Raw genomic sequence first — 19,432 nt, 5'->3', positions numbered from 1 at the left:
AGGCACTGCTAAAGGTCAATATTTTATACTATTTTATGCGTGTTGAGTTTTCTTTTCTTACTGTTTTATTTGAGTCGCGGTATCTGGGACAAATCTTTAAATAACTTGTTTACTCACTTCTCACAAGCGGAATTTCTTGCCATTTCGCATCTATTTGTGATTACAATACAATATTTTACACCTTTTTTTTTTTTTTTTTTTTTTTTTTTTTTTTAATTCGGGGTAAATTTTTATTTATTTGATGCAAAAAGAATTTCTTTCGAATTCTTCGCATTTATCCTTGAAAAATGATCAACCCAATCATTACAGTATTTCGGTCTTTGAACCGTTCAATAGATAGGAAATAATCTTCCTTCAAGCATGAACACATAATCTGCTCAGCAGCTAAAAAAATCTCACCTGCGAGTCTACAATACTGACAACAAAACACAATTATGAAGTTCCCATAATTACCAATTCTCCTGGTTTTTCATCATAACTTTCGGTAAATCACCGAATCTCCCAGTTACTTTTTAATTTTTACTTATAGGAGAACTACTAAGGAAAATACTTCCCAGCAGTAAATGGAATTTATTCAATTAATGAAACTTAAATTGTGCTAATTACATTCCCCCACCCGTATGATTTTCAGAATAATTTTTCTTCTTAACTTTAATTTGATTTGAATTATCTTAATCTACTGTAGACATCTGTAGAACATTTTATAACATTCAACCAGTAATCAAATATTTAATCAATTAATACCTGTATTTAATTTTGCTCTACATAAATATATGGTACATTACTAAATTTATCCACAAATAGTATGTATGTACATTAACTATCAATTTTATTTCATATTTTTATCTCAACAATGAGGTGCTGTTGAAGACATTTTCTCTCCTTTTGTTTGGCATACCGAATGTGTTCCTTTAATCCTGAATTCTAAAGATGCGCAGCTTTGTCATGTGTATGCAAAAATGCATTCTTAATGAATTTTAATTCCCCACAAATAAAGGTCTGTTTTTATATCTTTTATTTCTAAGAATTTGATTTTATTGATAAGTTTAAAGAAAATCAGGAAAACATATTGTTTGAAGCATTTAGAAAATAGACGACTGAGTTTAGAGATGATTGGCAAACAGACGGTAGGGATTGCACTGTGCTAGTTAAAGCTGAATAGAATTAAAGTTGGAGAGTTTCCTAATGTGCGATATTTTATTTCATATTTCAAAGTATTTTGATACATAAAAGCTTTTCTTCCAAACTCAAGATTTTTTCAGAATAAAAGAGTAAGAAAAGGGCAGGATGAATTTACCTAATCTGAGAAGATCTGATTAAGTATTAATATATTTTACCTCAGAATCGTATTATAAAAAGTTCAATAAGCCGAACCATTCATTATAAAATAAATTCAAGTCAAACTGGAGTACTTTTGCAATGGCTTCAAACAGAGCGAAAATGTCCTGTTTTTTCATATTTTAAGGTTGCAGCTATGGTTTGGGTTTATTAGACTGTAAGGCTGCTTTATGTTCATTAACCAGTTATTTTGTGTTTCGGTTCTTTACCGTCAATTCTTCCTTCCATTTTTTTCGCCAGAATGCAAATTAGCTAGCTTATTTAAGATGAGGATTTTAGATTGTAACACAGAGCGTATTCTGCCTCTCGAGGCCACGTTATTAGGTTGCTAGATCAGATAAGATCTTTGGCCTCGCTTTATAATTGCGAATAATTAAATATCCACGCCGATTAAATTTTGAGCCAACTTCTCGTTAATTAATCTGCGTAGCCTTTGGGTACTAGCTTATTTAAATTAAATTTTACGTTTGACTTACTGTTACTTTAAGTTATCACTCCACAAGTGGTAGGCTGAGTTGTAAGCACCAAGTGTGCCTTCTGTTCTTGTTTAGTTTTAAATAAAAAGTCTTTTACATCCTTCTCAAGTTTCGATTGTTACTTTAGACTTAGTAATAATTCGCTGCCAGTCTATTTAAAATTTAGTTACATTTTATAATACCAAAGGAAATTATTACTAAACTTTATAAGTTTAGAGCAAAGCACTGGAAACCTATCTGCCTAAGGAAAGGGTTTCTTTCTGGAGAATTTTCTGAGTGACACTGGCTGGCTCATACTCCTGCTACCCAAGGGGGAAGACCATGGAAATGCCTATGTAGCCAGCCCGTTCGCCTGAAATCAAACCCAGTCGTATTATTTTTTTAATGTCTGTGAACTAAATATATTCGCAAATTTAACTCTCGGCCGCTGGTGAGCTCTAGATTGGCAACTGTGCTTTAGTTTTAGGATGTTCAATGTAAATACAAATCAGATTTCTTTGAAGAATCATTATCTATAAACATATTTGCCTCCTAGCAATTAACTGTCGTGTGCTTTGCTATTTAATCAGCTAAACAAACTTTATATATTGATCGGTTACCGAACTTTGCTTTAGCTGCATTTTAAATGGCAAATTAAATCCATAAATCTATTTTTTTTAATGTGGGTTTTTCAGTGCTAATGTCCCAGCAAATTCTTCCCCGCCTCCCCCCCCCAACTGAAAAATGCAGTCATTGCTAAACCTTCCGATATTAGCTCTAATGCCATTCGTTAGAAAAACTGTTGCTTACTGTTTGCATTTTAAAAAATGATTTTACCATTAAAAATGTTCCTAATTTAATAGTGTAAAACATTATGAAAGTTAAAAGATACCACATATTTACCATTATGTAATATGTTGCATTAGAAAAATCTTTTAGTAGTTGCAAGTAAAGCTGTAAATGTTTATTAAAATATTAGTGAACATAAATTAAATGTATTTTAACATACATCAAATAGATACATTATTAAAAAACTGATAAACATTTAAGAAGTAATTTCTATTGATATTAAATAGCTCTGTCTGCTTATTAATATTATTAATAATATATTGATTCAAATAGAGAGGTGAATTAAAGATCTTATGCTTTGGCTCACTCGGAGAACCAACTATGTATGAGAAAGCGTGGAAGAAAAAAGTCTTGCGTTTCATGAAATGCAAGTACTGCTTCTAGTTTCTTTTCATTCTTCTCCTCCATCAGCTCAGGACCACCAGAGGCCGAGTGGTAAAATCGCCGAACAGTGGTAGTTCGGTCCGAGGTTCAAATACCACGAGCGGGCTGGCTGCATGGGCGTTTTCGTGGGTTTTACCATGTGTACGATGTATACGAGCCAGTTTCCCTTAGAAAGTCCTCCACGAAGGCATCCCTTCTCTTAGGCAGATAGCCCTCGAGGCTTTGTCATTAAACAACCAAACCTCCATCAGTTCCTGACACACGATTGCGGCTACAGATTTTATTTCACCTGGATAAAAATTTATACGTTAAATGAAAACAATATGTTTTGGTCAAGATTATAACAAATGAATGTATAAAGAAGCCTGCAGTCTATATTACTGAATATAGACTTAAGTTTCATCCTAACCTTAAGGTTTCATTGCAGACAATAAAGAAGCAGGGGGAAAAATGTAGTCATGACATAAAATTGCTACAAAAATATTGTCAGAAATCCAGATAAAAGGATTTTTTTAAATGCTTAGCACTGTATTTAGTAACGAAATATTTAGATGATAAAAGAAAAATTCTCCGTCTATTGGTTATAACGTCTATGTTGGACGCGATTTTATGGCAATTGAAATCAAGCTTTAGGAATAGCTAAAAAATAATTAATTCTTCGATGAAAAAAATTGCTGTGAACCTCCATTTTGGCTTGTTTCATACGCAGTTCTAATTAACTTTAATTGTTTTTGTTTTTTTTAATTATGATAAAAGTGAAAAAAACTTATGAAATAAAATTTATGATTATGATGTCAAATTATTTTGTATGCAAATTCAAATAATTACATCATCAAAAAAACTGAAAAACTGGAAATTGATTTTAAAAACTTTTTCCGAGACAGTTTATTCACTTCAGTGTTTTCTCTTTTAGGTTACACTCATCATCAAGGTTGTTCAATGATCATCCGGGGAACAGAAGTGGAAGTGAACTGTGTCCTCGAAACCCCAGCTGAGAACACCAATATTTTTAAAATTAAAAGTAAGCAACCAGATATGAAATGCTACTTTAGTTTTGATATTTTGCTTGTGAGAAAACTAATAAAAGCTTGTACTAACTTGTAAGAAAAAGATATAACTTGAGAGGAAATAATAGCACAAAATATGAGGAAACTAAAAAGTTTACAAATTTCAATGCATTATTTTGATGCACTGAAACGAAAGAAATTTCAGTTATAGAGCAAAGGTAGATGGAATTAAATTGTTAATAGATTATAATTAACGTGTGGTTAATTGGTAATTAGATTGTTATGATAATAAGTTACATTTTCATCTACCTTTGCACTGTACATCACTAATAGTAACTATTGTTCATTTATTTTTACGTATTTTATGTAAAATTAATCGTCCTTAAATTTTCTTAGGTAATGTTCTGCGTTATATAAAACTTTATGAGATAGAAATATATTAAATTTTATACTGGCTCAAATACGTAACAATAATTTCACTACATTCTCAAATGTAGTGAAAATAATATATAAAAATAAAAAAAGTAATATTTAAACTTAATCAAGTCACTTGCACTTATAGCCTCTCCTTGACATTATATATTTTAACGAATTTAATTCGCTCAACAACCTGTTGTTTGCTACTATAGTCCCATGCTCATATTCAGTATTATATAGTAACGTATATTTTATTTCCAAAGATTTGCCTGTACATCAAGTTCATCTTTTTACTATGTTATGGCTGTGAAAAATTTATCAACAAACTGAATGATTGGTTGATTGATTAATCAAGTTAATTTAATACCTTGATCAACTAATTGTGAAATGGTGTAGGTAGCACTGTTAGTTAGGCATTATTGTCCAATTAAAGAAACTGGATACTAATGGCTGTTCTTAAATGATCTTCCTTAAAATTAAGATTTCATTCCTCTAGCACAGAATATTCAAATTAGAAGAAATGAAATAGCGGACAGCTGAGGCTACACTAAATTATTTACCCATGGCTTTCAAAAGAGACTCATTTTTGAGTATAAAAAGTATTAGCACGTGTTTCTTTATCCCGTCGAATGAAATGATGAAGAAAATCAGTTCTAAGCATAGTCTAGATTTCTCTATTAATTAGACCAATTATTTCTGGCTGCAAGAAGAATGAATTCGGCAGAAATTCAGATGTTATCGTTTATGAAATAAAGTTAGAGATACAAATCATAGTTTCTTTCATACAAATTATAAATTTTACCAAACTGACTAAGCACAGACTGATACATGGCTTTACTAAATATAGTTATTTTAATAACTGTAGAGAACTCTTTCACTTTGATGTGTCTGAAAGTTATGTTACGCTTTATTTTTAGAACTATGTAATGACCATCACTAGGTGCCATACTCTTTATTGCTTGGAACTGAGAATAGGTCAGATTTCATCTGTTTAATGCCCTTTCAAATGCATTCACTTTGCTAAACGTATGTAGGATATTTAGCGAGAAGACATTTGCATTCATAGAATTGCATTGGGTTAGATTGTGGGTTTGATGACTCAGCCTCACTGGATTATGACGCGCCAAACGCGTGGTAATTAGATTCCATCTTGTTAATTTGAAGTCACAGGAGAGATCTGACCAGGAGAAATGATCATTGCGTTCTTAGGGGCATTTTAAATGATGTTCTCATGTGTATGTAATAACTCAGTTTTTCACATTTCATAATAATCTGTTTTCTTCTTCATTGGTTCGACATCCCGGGATGGACCCTGGCTTCTCCAGAAGTCGTCTCCACGCATCTCTGCTTTTGGCAACTGTTTTCTAGCTTTTGACCTTTAGAATGCTTAGGTCATTTTCAACACAATCAATTCGTCTCACCGGGGGTCTATTCAGAGGCCTGTTTCCCATGGGCTTTGCCAGAAAGATTTTCTTTCAACACCTGTTATCATGTTTTCTGGCCAGATGACCAGCTCATTTTAAGTCTCTTTATTTTGAAGAATTTTACTACATCAGGTTGTTTATAGATTTTGTATAGCTCTAAATTAAATACTATACTTCACAGTCCATTCACACGGACCCCACTAAGTATGCAACTTAATCCTTCTTTTAAAAATCCCCAAAGCTTCCTCATCACGCAAAGTCAGCGCCCAGGCTTCCAATGCATAAGTCAGGACAGATCTTATAAGCCTCTCATAAAGAAGTAATTTAGTTCTTAACTTGAGAAAGCTGGATTTTAAATAGCTTTTCAGGCCATGAAAGCGTTTATTTTCAGCAGAGTTTCTTTTAAGTATTTCAGCAAGCTGTTTTATGAAATGCAGATTTCTTGCGCTTGAGCTCTTTGCTATGTAATATTAACTTACTGATATAAATTGTAGACGGTATTATTGAAATGAAATGCTGTACTCTGAAAGAAATGATTCATTTTATGCATTCTAAAGAAAATGGCTCCAAAAATATAATTTCCTTTTGATGTTTAAATTTCAATCTCATTATGTTCATTTCTAATTTAACGCTTAATATATGAGGATCATATGTAAAATAATGAAACAAATTGGTTAATTCTTTTATTAATTGACCCAGAACGTTCAAACTACACATAGAGAGACTTATACTTTACGTAAGAATGTAATCATAATTTTCTTCATTCCGTGTAAATAATGGATACAATAAGAACAAAGTTCCGTCATTGAGTTCTTGACAAAGGAAGGGTGCAGCTATTCTAACATCACAGAAGGCTTCAGAATATTTATAAAAAGGGTATCACTGACAAGAGCAATGCGCTCAGATCGATTAAGAAGTTTAAAGAAGAGGGAACCAGGTTTGAAGGCAAACCATTCAGTAAGAGGCCGTCAGTTGCAGTTAGGATCACTAATTCTCAAAAGATGGAAGATGGGGAAGACACTGAACGAAATTTTTGCACAAGGGTAAATGATGATCACAATGCAATACAAAAGTAAGAAAGAGGGAGAAGACTTCGGATATGGTAAAAGTATGTAATTTGATTCTTACAACCAGGGCCGGTGCCAAAGCATATGCAACAGGTGCAGCCGCACCGGGTGGTGGAATTTAGAGGCGGCAAAATTTTTAAAAATTTAGGGAGTTACTGAGCGGCAGATTTTAGGAATCGAAGGCTCAGGTGCGTAAGCACGTGAAATCAGGCCCCTGGGCTAATAAGCCTCATCCTGCGTGTAACGCATGGAGAAAAAAAACATGGCTTTCCTACCATTACATAGATGACAGTTGACAGAGAATTCCAGAAAAGGATTCTCGATGAAGCGAGGGTGAGCCTTACGTATAGCACATTCGGAGTTACTCCGACGATGGAAAGAAACGGTTACACCGCTGATGCGTGGGTAGAGGAAGATAGAAGCGAGATGTCAAGAATATAGCTGCGTGAATTCCCTGTAATCTGAATGGTTTTTAGGAATTGAAGTGATTGTATCGGGTGGCAAAAAGCAATAGCGTCGGCACTGCCTACAGCTGATATGAAAAAGAAATGAGTGGTCATTTGATCTGATTTGGGAATTTTGAAGGCAATAAAGAAGTTTTTCCAATTTTTTAAAAAGAACTAAACATAAGTGTACTTTTATAAGACAGAAACGATTGACCTTAGCAATGAATGGCGTTAGTCCTCTTCTGCAAGGCCTAAATTGTTTAAGAACCAACACTCAGCAAAGAGATTTGTGGTGAATATTTTTGAGGATAACAGGAGCATCATTCTTCTTGAAGTTTTTGAATATCATCGTATTATGACCAGAAGCGATACATGCAGATATTATTTTAAAGGTTTCGGAAAACCATTAGGAAGAAACGACCAGACAAGAACCTGAAAACAATCAACATTGATCATGATAATACATGCCATCAGACATCTTTTGGAAACAATTTATGCGATCAGCAAATTAAGCTGAATGGTAATCTTTCAATCGTCGTATATTATCAGTGGCCTTAGACTTCTTTGTTTTAATGTAGGACAATGAGCGGGGCAACGATTTGCTAAGAAAAAGAAAGAAAATGGCTATGAGGAGCAGTTAATTAGTGCCTACCTGAATTCTAGAATTGAATTCAACAACACCACAAAACATTGCTTATAATGAAGATTATATTTAATAATACCTTCGTACAGACGAAGAGACGCTCCAGCAAATATGGAGTTTGAACGAACATATTTGATAAAAAAAAAACATCAAGCCGATTTTTACATTATTTTTCGATACGACCCTTATACTGTGCGAAGTAATGGAAATACGGAATTCAGATGGAAGTTGTCCTTCTTTGCAGTTTGTAATTTAGAATTCCTTTCTTTTTAGGTTTAAATGGATTATAGATATCTGTTTCGCATAAGAATTAAAGTAATATTGTTCCTCTTCCTACTGCTCATAATATATGAAGCCTAAATTACTTAATTTAATCCTTAATAAGGAATAGAAATTCGCAATACATTATTTTGATCTTTAGAAAGAAAGTGCATAATAATAATGTTTTCAGGCACTAGTGTTCTTGAGTACGCAAACTAGCAAACTATATCGAAAGTAAAAGAATCAAAATCTGAGCTAAAATTATGATTTTTAATTTTCATTCTAATTAAGCAACTCTTACTTCTTATTTGAAGGTTAAATAAGCTTTTCATTTAATAATGATTCAATGGGCAGTCACTTCTACTCCATCTAACTGGAGTATTGCTCTGTGTAACTTGAATCAATTTTATCGAAATAAAAATTTAAGAATTTTTACATTCTCCTTGATTTGTTTAAAATATTCAACTAACGCAGACTGGAATTTTTAATCGATATATTTTGTTCTCTTAAATTTAGCAGCTTGGACTTTTGATAAAATTTAGCAGCTTGGACTTTTGATAAATCGAAGTATTTAAAATTTTTAATGAAATCAGCATACTGTCAACGTATGATTAGCGGAGTGATCACGTAAAAGTATACGAGCGAAAGGTATCTTGAAACATTCATTAAATCATGCCAAAATAACGATCTATTTATTTACATCATCTTCTCTCAGTTGCTTCACTTCTGTCTTATCAATGCCATTTTAGATTTTGTTTTTACAGCATCATTATCAATACGTATGTTCATGTATTGTTGTTGAACAAATGGCCATGAAAAATGGGATAGAGACTAGTTGATATACACCTCTAAATATACATTTTAAGATTATTCCAGGAAAATGATTTTTATGCTATTTTCTTTGAGTTCTTAGCTAGCTGATGAATATTTTTACCCCTTGCAGCGACTCGTTGGTGTGGTGATCATCAAATATTGGATATCTCCCGAGATATTTCCTCATGCTTGACTGTCATTGCCTGCGGTAGTGTCATCCTACTTCTTGATGGACTCATCCTCAAATATGCAGACGCTATGTTAGCTCTTGCTTCGGTTATCGTTCTTCTCTGCACAACATATCCTTTCAGTAAGTGATTTAACAGATTCATCTTTCTTTCTTTTAGTGTACCTTCCAGTCTTTACAAAAAAATTTCCATCTGTAGGAAAAAGAACATGAAAAATTCGGGAATTGAAATTTTGATGTGGCGCACTTCTGTCATTCCATATGCGATAGTTTGTAGCATCATAATTTTGAAAAAAAAATAGCATTTGGAAAAAAATTATTTCTAAGATCATTGATCATTACTGTTTTATTATGCTGTTCAAATTCTTTAATTGTCTGTCTTACTATATCCTTCATTCCTCCTAGAGCATAAATACAGCAGCCATAGATGTGTTTGTACATTAATCACGACTCAGGTTAAAATCTAATTAGTTTTTGACAAATAACTATTAGTAAGCATTTATATGGTGGTGTATTAATTTTTAGATCATTATTCCTGCTTTTGATACAAATTTTCATTCATCTTTATATACTCGTATACATTATGGCAAACACCATTCAAATTTAAAATTACGCAAAACAGCGTTATTCAAATATTTTTACTTATATTTTATGCTGAAAATATAAAAGAACTCTTGTTTTATATGCAGTACTTATTTTCTAGCAATATTAAATCAGAATTTGATAACAAAATTGAAATTTTTTAGATGCGGAAATAAGTTATTATTTTTAGTTACCTATAAAAAAACGTTGTTAGGAGTTGAGTGTTATTAGTGTTCATTTTTTAAAATTAATTTCGTTTTCTAATGAAATATTTCTTTTTATTAATAGCAGAACATGCCGTATTTCCTCCAATTTGCCAAACTATATCTTTAAACTTAATTCTTTATCCTTCCTCAGTTTTATCTGGACTATTAAAGACTCAAATTTCTTTTCTTTTTCTTGAATGAGTCTCTACCTAAATGAGTTACAAAGCATAAATATTAAGATCCAATCACTGCAGTTTTATTGCCTTCATTAATGCTACTTGGAAAGAACACGTAACAGAACAATAACTGGATCTTTGTCCGTAATTACGACTTTCCAAAGAGACAGGCACCTCAATTCCTTAAGGTCGACATTTTGCTAGCCAGGGTTTATATTTGGCTGGAGCCCTGTCATGTTCGTATCATAAAACACTTAAAATTTTTCAGTCGGAAAATCTTCGGACTACTTCAAAAGACCTAAGAATGTATCTTCATTCGTAATTACGATCCGCTCCTGAGATAGGTTCACTACGATTCATCGGAGCGCCTGGCTGACATAGCGGCTAGAGGTTACTACTAATACAATGGAAACACATAAATAAACGGCAATCTTAGAAATGCATACAGACTTGACTTTGTGTTGAGTCTTTGGCATATCCTAAGATCTCATGCCTGCCTGAAAACATTCAGAAGTTAAATCTAAAGTGGTATATCTAGCTAAAGTCGATCTAGTTTTTCTGGTTATTTCCTCTATAATTGGTAGGAAGTAAACTGAATATTTGGTAAGGCTGTTGAACAACTGCGAAACCTACGGCCGCAAACCATTTTCCACACTGACAGGTCTTGGAGGTCTAGAGCTTATGATCCTATAGAGGTTTAATTCTTCTTCTTTTATCATAAAACCGCTGGACTAGCATGGGAACTACTCGTAGGAATTATAATTTTACGTTTAATCATCTTCCTAATATGATTCTCAGTTATTTCCTCTTTAACATTATATCGATAGGGTTTTATTCTACAAGGGGAATTGTAACCGTCACAATGTCAAAACAACCTAGTAAAAGTGCTTGCTAGATTCCATAGGTTTTCATTCTCTTCCACCGACAGGTCTTGAAGATCTAGAGCTGGTAATGATACAGATTTCTCTTGCACTGTAATCCTATCATCTGCCTGAAAATCAATACGTGCAGCCAATATACAACCCAGTTACCATATTTGCCCTCAAATTCCTTACATCGTAAAACAGAACAGGATACCTTTCATTCTTTTAGCTGACACTAAACATCATGCACTTACAATACTGACCTTATGCCATTACAACTTATTACAACAACCCCATAACTTTAAACAACTTATGCTTCCTGGAATTTTCCCTCATAAAAGTAGTGAAGAACTTACTTTCCAAGAAATTATTCTGTATCTTGTTATCCAGTAAGGTGACTGAATGAATTCTATGCAACACTACCTACATATGCGAGCTATTCCACATTCTTTAACAATATCGTATTTAGCCACTTGCGCTGGCAGTTAATTCACAAATGCGCATGAAAAAACATTACATTGTAACTCGCCGTGAAGCATCACTTGAAATGCGAAGACTCAATCTACTACAAAGAATTTGTTAATAATCTTGTAAACTACGGTATATTTCAAAGCTGTCTGGAATATATATTGCCATAAGACGTTCCTTGCATTCCCAAGTATTTCAATGCTTTTTTTTTCGCTTTGGACACATTATACACCTTTTCTGGAGTTCTTAAATAACCCCCTTAGCTTTTGTGTGTAAAATATTCCTTGGAAATGCTCCCATGGCTTTGCTTGTAAACGATATAGTGTGTTATCAGCAGACATCCATCCTTTCATGTTTGACTATATGTGCATCTTGAAATACGTGCAACTGTATGAGGTAATATATCGATAGTTCCACAATTTAGTGCAACCTTAAAGAGTACTCTTCGACAAAAAATATCAGTCGACGTACCGCTCACGTTATTTTTACTTTTGTGCCAACTGTTTATCAACATGTGCAACAAGTGTACAACGTGGCGGCTTTGAAACAAAATCATCTGAAAACATGCAAAACATCTCAGCATGTGCAATTGAAAAATTTCTTCGTATCTTGGGACGACTGACCTCTCTGATATTCAGCACCACCGTATATTAATTCTCTCTCCTTATTTGTTTTCGACCCGGCTTTTCTCTTATTATTTAAATCTTTTTCCATATTTCCTTGGCGATCCCCAGATTGCTTATTCGATGGAAGATAAAGTTGGCAATAATACTTCAAAAATCTGTAATACTGAAGAAGATTTTACCAGTACTCTAACAAGTAGCATGAAACCTGGGCCGATTATAAAGTGCACTGCAGGAAGGGGGAAGGACAGTTCTATAGCTCCCGTTCTACTGGGCCGATTGACGAAATTCAAATTACGTTTTCCATGTCTCTAAAGCGCGACTTAGCATATAAATTAGATTTATATATAGCATTGTTCTAATATAGATATTGTGACACAAAATCGGACCTTTTTCTGTAATGGCATGCCAATCTTTTTCCATATTTCGATTCTGTCGGTCAAATTATGCCTAAATATTAAGTTTTGTAATTTTTGGTGAGAAATTTAAAAATCTTTCTTGGCGCATTTTTTTCGGTTTGTGCAAAGAATAATTCACTTGGCGAACTTCTCAATTTATAACAATCTAGTTTTCTTTCCTTTTTTTTCATTGTACACGAGCGGGGCGATTCATTCATACTTTACATCATACGATACATCATCATTCATACTTTCAAATAATTTTAACAATGTGCGTAAACCACATTTGACATTATTATCGCTTATAACAAATATGCTAAATTTCAAAATGCGCCAATATATAAATTCACGTATATCTTAGGAAATTTTGAATAAAAAACACTAATTTTTTGCAGACATACTTAGAAGTACAGCTGCTTTAATATGATAGTGAAAATTTTATAGGTTACAATACAAAACGTTTTAAAAAAATTTCTAAAAAACAATTTAAAATACAAATTTAAAAAATAAATCATAAAAAATGTCCGAATTATATTTGGATTAAGCCTAAATTTCGAATTTTGGAAAAAGGAATCAAGTAAGTTTAATAATAATAAAAAAAAAAAAAAAAAAAAAAAAAAAGATATTAATAAATATACAAATTCAATTAACACTGAGGAGCTAAAATTTTGACGGCTAATTTTTAAAAACTATACGTGCGATTTTTACAAAACTTGGCAGTTTGGCATAATTTGAGTCATAGAATCGAGATATGGAAAAAAAATTGACATGGCATTTCAGAAAAAGTCCGTTTTTATGTCAAAATACCTATATTAGAACAACGCTTTATATATATATATGTATAATACATATCCTAAGTCGTTCTTTCGAGACATGAACGCAAGCTGAATCTTGTCAGTCGGCTCAGTAGAACTGAAGATATAAAACTGTCCCACCTTTTTTTTAGCAGTGTGCCTGTGCCGAACACCTTTTAGTGAATTTTTGTTATTCGCTAAAAAGTAAATTGTTCGAGTATGAACAAAAACATTCACTATTCGAGTATGAAGAAGTATATTTAGTGACTTTTTGTGAAAAAACATATTAGGCATCATATAAATGTGGTATGTGTAGTATAAGTTTAATCAAATGAAATACATTTTCTTTTCATTATAGTATTCACTTATTTTGTTAATGAATATTCATTTTCTTGGCCCGAACTTATCATGCATATCATGTGAAAAGTATCCGAGAACTTAAAATGAACCGTTAAGTAAATGAACCGTTAAGTAAATGAACCGTTAAGTTAATGAACCGTTAGCTTTAATTATTGAAGCACAAGTAGTGGCTAAAGAATTAAATTTTTTGAACAGCAGTACTTTCTTACTTGATTCGATTCCTAGTCACGGACTGCGTATGCTTTCATAGCGGTGTCACTTTAGTTCGTATGTCTAATACAGATCTGTAAATTCTAATCTAAATTTGTTCAGAATGCTGATTGAAATAAGATTTTAGTGATGTTGTTTCTGAAATCTTTCAGATTCTGACATACTTTTAATGCAGTTTTTAGGCAATTCAGGCACCATGCCAAAAAATAAAACTAATAAAAAATCTGATGTGTGCACCACATGACTTCCTTAGACGGAATATTAAATTATACGCATTTTTTCTTGCATTTCCTTTAAATCTACTTCGCTGGCAGCGCATAAACCACAATAGAATAAATGCATTCTTTAAAATTCACTCTATTTATTTACCATAGCGACACTTTGGCGCTAGGTTCACTTAACAGCAGTATATTTCGTTCATAATATAACTCAGAATGCACAAAATTTATATCATTTAAAGAATTATCTAATCGTTGCCATATGTTCTATTCAAGTACTATAATAAAGCTAGAACGATGTATAAAAGAAATTAAGCAAACAAAACAAAAAAGAAACAGTTTTTCGCAGAGTATTTCTGATTCAATTAATTCAGTTCTCACTTCGCGACAAGGCAAAAATACATAAAAACTCAAAATATCTGTATTAAAAATTACTAATTATTAAAAATTAAATTACTAATTATTAAAAATTAAATTATTAAAAATTAAGTAAATCATAAACACTTATTTTCCCGAAAAAATTCCAGAAAGGATTAAGCATGATTTAATTCGCAATAATAAATGAAGGCGTATCTTTGTTGTTGCGAAGCTACGTTTCTCTAGATTGGCAATAAATTCACTACTCTGCTGTTTCAAATGTAAACAAGCAATGGCCGCCATAAAAAAAATTGTTAGGATTAGCGGCACTTGAACAACTTTCAAATTGTTGATAATCCTAAAAATATTGCATACAGATTTACTAAAGGCATAAAAACCTTAATCGGAAGATAAGAACATAATTCAATCATTTTTAAAGCAAAAATTGTACAATTTACAAACATATAAGAGTAAAGAAACTGAGATCACTGAGCCGGGTAACAGAGTGGATATATTTATAAATATATTTATATACGTTTGGCGCGGCCGATTGCAACCAAAATACGAGATGCGCATCTACATGTTATAGTAGTTTTATATATAAACTTTTAGCATTCTGAGGCTACTGGTTTTTGAGTTATGCGAGATACGTCAAAATACCTATATTAGATATATAATTTTGAAATTATGTATGAACGTATGTACGTACCTACATACATTCGTACAGACGCCACGAAAAATTCTCTTCAGAATTCATTTTAAAGCAGTTTTATAATTTTTTGGGAGGAAAAGAGTCTTTTATTCTGTCTTTACGTACAGATATCACGCAAAAACATCGTAAACTGCATTCGAAAGCGGACAAAATGGATATTTTCGTTGAAATATGCTGCCTGAAACTTTTTGCGATTACAATACTTCCTTTTTACTTCGCACAAGGCAGTAAAAAGGAGAGCAAGGCTCGACATCACCTTTCAGAATTTATATGGGGAGTATTATTGTTATTATATATATTGTGTCTTTTATTTTTACATTCTCCCTTCATGAGCGGAATGAAATCATAGCTATGATCTTGGCGTAATCCTAAGGTCACCAAACAAGTTCGGGGGTCGCTATAATAAGGAAGGACCTAATTTGTTGTTTCTTCAGTGTGCGCATGATAAATGTAATCAATCTGTTCAAAAAAGAAAAACAAAAACTTTAATACGATATGCATTTTTGTATAAAAATTTTCAACTAAATTTTTCATTTATTTCTTTAGTTAGAGAATCAGGATTAATTCTTCTGCAAAGCATTCCTAACCATATTGATGTGGAAGGACTGACGAATAGGCTACTAAGCGAGGTTTGAGTTATTTTTTTATTATATTTTGAAATTTAAATAATTCTAATTCTTTGAAATATCTTTAACATATTTAACAAATTAGTGTTATAATAAATGGTATTATAATGAATTAGCGCCATATGGGATAACTTTATATACAGTTCGAGTATAATTATTTGCGCGAAATTAATATTCTCAAGACACGTAAGATTTTATTTTAATTCAACTTTTATTTTATTATATTGACTCTCCTGTAATTCTCCTTTTCGTCAACTTCCACCTGAACGTAAATATAAATGTGAATCTAGTTTCATTAGTTTATGGGAAAGTGACTGGCAGCTTAGGCTGACAGTTTTCTCTACCCTGTATTTCTGCTATTTGGACTAATCTTTCGCCAAAACTTGCTTGCTTTCTTTCGAAGTAATTAGTCAAGGGTAGCCGGCGTTTAAAGCGGATTTTGTTTAAACTTAATTTATGTTAAGAAGCTTGTTCTTTTACCCTCAAAATTATGAAAGTTCATTATCAACCATCAGCCGGACGTAGTAATATAAATATTATTGCGTACTTGCGTGCGTGCGAGCTCATAATGGATTGAATGCACGCAGAACAGATGATGACTTGATCAAATAAATTTTTTCAAAAGAAATACTGTACAGCTCTGAAACTTTTCACAAAAGTATTCGGACAGCTGTTCTCAGTATGACGGAGCACAATCAGTAGTTTCAAACTACTAAGAGTGTTAAATACTATGGAATGCAAAGCGCATCTAATGAGCGAAGCTTGTACGGAGATCTCTCAATATTCCGAACTCAACTCTAAACCAAAAACTGATAACTGATTTTCTCTCCGGCCTTATATATATTTCCACTGTCCGCTGAAAAATTTCCTGTGCCCTTGATTTCTCAAAACTGCTGGAAGGCATAGTTACATTTGCATATAGGTCCGAATACAGTTACAATTGCATATAAGGATCACACCAATTACAGTTTTGCAGGGATCAGAACAAAATATCGTCAATATTAGTCGAACGTCACAACGGTCGACACATATCTTCCTTTAATGAGCAGATTAAAAATATTAGATTTTTCCATAGTTTATTCCACCGGGAAAGAAAGTTGCTAACCTTGATTTTGGTGTACAATTGCTGATAATAAATATGTGCGTTTTATTTATTTATTTATTTATTTTTTCATTTAAATTTTAAGGTTTGTAAGTAGATTCAACCGATATTTTACTTCATTTTGTTGTTGCAGCAGATTTTTAAAATTTAAAAGAGAACTTAAAAACCTAATTGCAATTGAATATTACAAATTTAAACCAACAGAAAACTGTTTTTTCTGTTAAAATTAATAATTTTAACTGAATTCTCATAGTTCGCATTTGTAAATCTCTAAAGGTGCATTTCTCTTTTAGTTCCCTGATGTGCTTAACGTTCATGATCTGCACATATGGCGGTTGACGACATCCGATGTAATAGCAACTCTCCACGTGATTCTCTTCTCACCAGATGTCTACTCAAAGATCGAAAGCAGGCTGAAAGACTTCTTTTTAAAAGAAGGAATCTGTTCGGTGACCTTACAGCCGGAATTTCCTAACGTGAGCTTTTTCTCATAAACTCATAAACTTTCTCTCATTCATGTAAACACCGTTTTTACTGGAGAGGAAGATACTGGAATAGGACGATTTTAATTTTGAAACCAACACCATGAAACCTTTATTTTACAAACTAAGAGAATACCTTATATCGTTTATTATAAAACTGTCATTCTTACTTTCAGTTTTTCATTTTTATTTATTTGTTTATTTTTAACAAAGCATTTTTCTAGTGTTCTTGTCCCCCCCTTTTTTTTCCAGTATTCTAACACCGAGTTTCCGTTGCTCTTGAAACATGCTCATTGACGTAGCTAGAATAGTTTCTTTAGTGTTATCCTGAGTACGTCAGTATTCCCAGAATTATTAACGTAGTCTTGACCTTTCAGATAATATCAGAGAAAGTAGCCTGTATTTACAAGTCTGGACACAGTACTAGTCGCAGAAATTCTCTTGCTTTCAAATTTATATGAGCAGGAATCATTTGCTGAAGCGTATTCATGGATTCCTTATCAGATGTGATGTTATACACTGCGGGAAAAAGATGAACATAAATTCAATTTAAAAAAATAAAAAAAAAAATCTTAAAGGTTTCAGATTTTAAATTACGTCCAAAGGGGCGTTCTTTTAACGTTTAGTGTGTTACATTTATTGATTAAATATCATGTTCTTCGCACTTAAACCATAAAATTCACTTTAATAGCAATGTCGCAAAATAATTTTAAAATGAGGCTATCTTTAGAATTTCCGATACACATTTCCGCGCGCTGGAGATAAAAAGTTTTTTTTTTTTTTTTTTTTTTTTTTTTTCCCCCGCCGGAGATTGTTGCCATTGCTTGCTTTCAAATCGGTGAGTTTGTTACTCAAAAATTTGTTAAAGTTTTAGAAAATATGAAATCGATAATAAAACAAATTTCAAATTTGGTCTTCCACATGCCCATATTCGTAGAAGGATTACGTCAAATCAAAATTTGATGGCTCTATGTACCGTTTTTTTATCACAAGGCGAGAAATATGCATACACTTATGCAGATTTTTCATTATTTAATTTCTTCAAATATAATGCAGGACTCTAACATTTGGTCGCAACAGTTTGAAAAGTGAAACGGACATTTTCGGATTCAGCGCAAAATCGCAAAACGAAAACAATAGTCCTTCAGGGACAAAGCCTCTTTGGACTAAAAACAACAGTTTTATATCTCCCGTTCTACTGGGCCAATTGAGGAAATTCAACTTGCGTTTTTCATATCTCGAAAGCGCGACTTAGGATATATATTAGATTTATACATAGCATTGTTCTAAAATAGGTATTTTGACACAAATTCGGACTTTTTCTGATATGACATGCCAGTTTGTTTCCATATTTAGATTCTAGCACTCAAATTGCGCCAAATCGTCATGTTTTGTAAAAATCACAGGAGTTGTTTTTAAAAAATTAGCTCTCAAAATTTTAGCTCCTCAATGTTAATTGATTTCGGTATATATTTAGTAATATCTCTTTTTTTATTAAACTTATTTGATTCTTCCTTTCACATTTCGAAATTTATGTTCGTTCCGAATAAAATTCGCCCATTTTTTTATGATTTATTTTTAAGTCTGTATTTTTAAATAATTTTTATAAATTTCGAAAAACATTTTGAATTATGATCTATACAATTTTTACCATCATCTTAAAGTAGACGTATTTCTAAGCATACCTGCAAAAAAATTAAGTTCTTTATTCAAAATTGCCGAAGATATACGTGAATATTGGCGCGTTTTGAAATTTGGCATATTTGTTGAAAGCGATAATAACATCAAATGTGTTTTAGGCACTTCGTTAAAATTATTTGAAAGGATGTAACTTCTTTCGATGTAACTTTTGTTTCCGCTTATGCAGAATGTAAAGAATGGTTTTTTTTTTTTTTTTTTCCCCCGTGCTGCACAAAGGAAGGGAAAAGAAAATGGGTTGCCATATACTAATCTTCCCGCATGCG

At 32.4% G+C, this 19,432-nt stretch overlaps 1 protein-coding gene across 2 annotated transcripts in view; it reads left to right on the top strand.

The window, feature by feature from the left end:
- LOC118198478 (proton-coupled zinc antiporter SLC30A1-like) overlaps positions 1 to 19,432 on the top strand; it is a 94,475-nt gene that overhangs the window by 56,544 nt on the left and 18,499 nt on the right. For both annotated transcript variants that reach the window (XM_085811833.1, XM_085811834.1), the window contains 4 exons: positions 3,940 to 4,047; positions 9,235 to 9,414; positions 15,805 to 15,887; positions 17,280 to 17,462. In XM_085811833.1, coding sequence (XP_085667959.1) covers positions 3,940 to 4,047; positions 9,235 to 9,414; positions 15,805 to 15,887; positions 17,280 to 17,462 — 554 coding nt within the window. The remainder of the gene's footprint in view (positions 1 to 3,939; positions 4,048 to 9,234; positions 9,415 to 15,804; positions 15,888 to 17,279; positions 17,463 to 19,432) is intronic.

Source organism: Stegodyphus dumicola, chromosome 2 (assembly GCF_044657685.1).
Source record: "Stegodyphus dumicola isolate Sdum_Otavi_A_Nest chromosome 2, ASM4465768v1".
Lineage (NCBI taxonomy): Eukaryota > Metazoa > Arthropoda > Arachnida > Araneae > Eresidae > Stegodyphus > Stegodyphus dumicola.
Note: the sequence above shows the minus strand (reverse complement) of the source record. Positions and strands in the feature narration are given on the sequence as shown.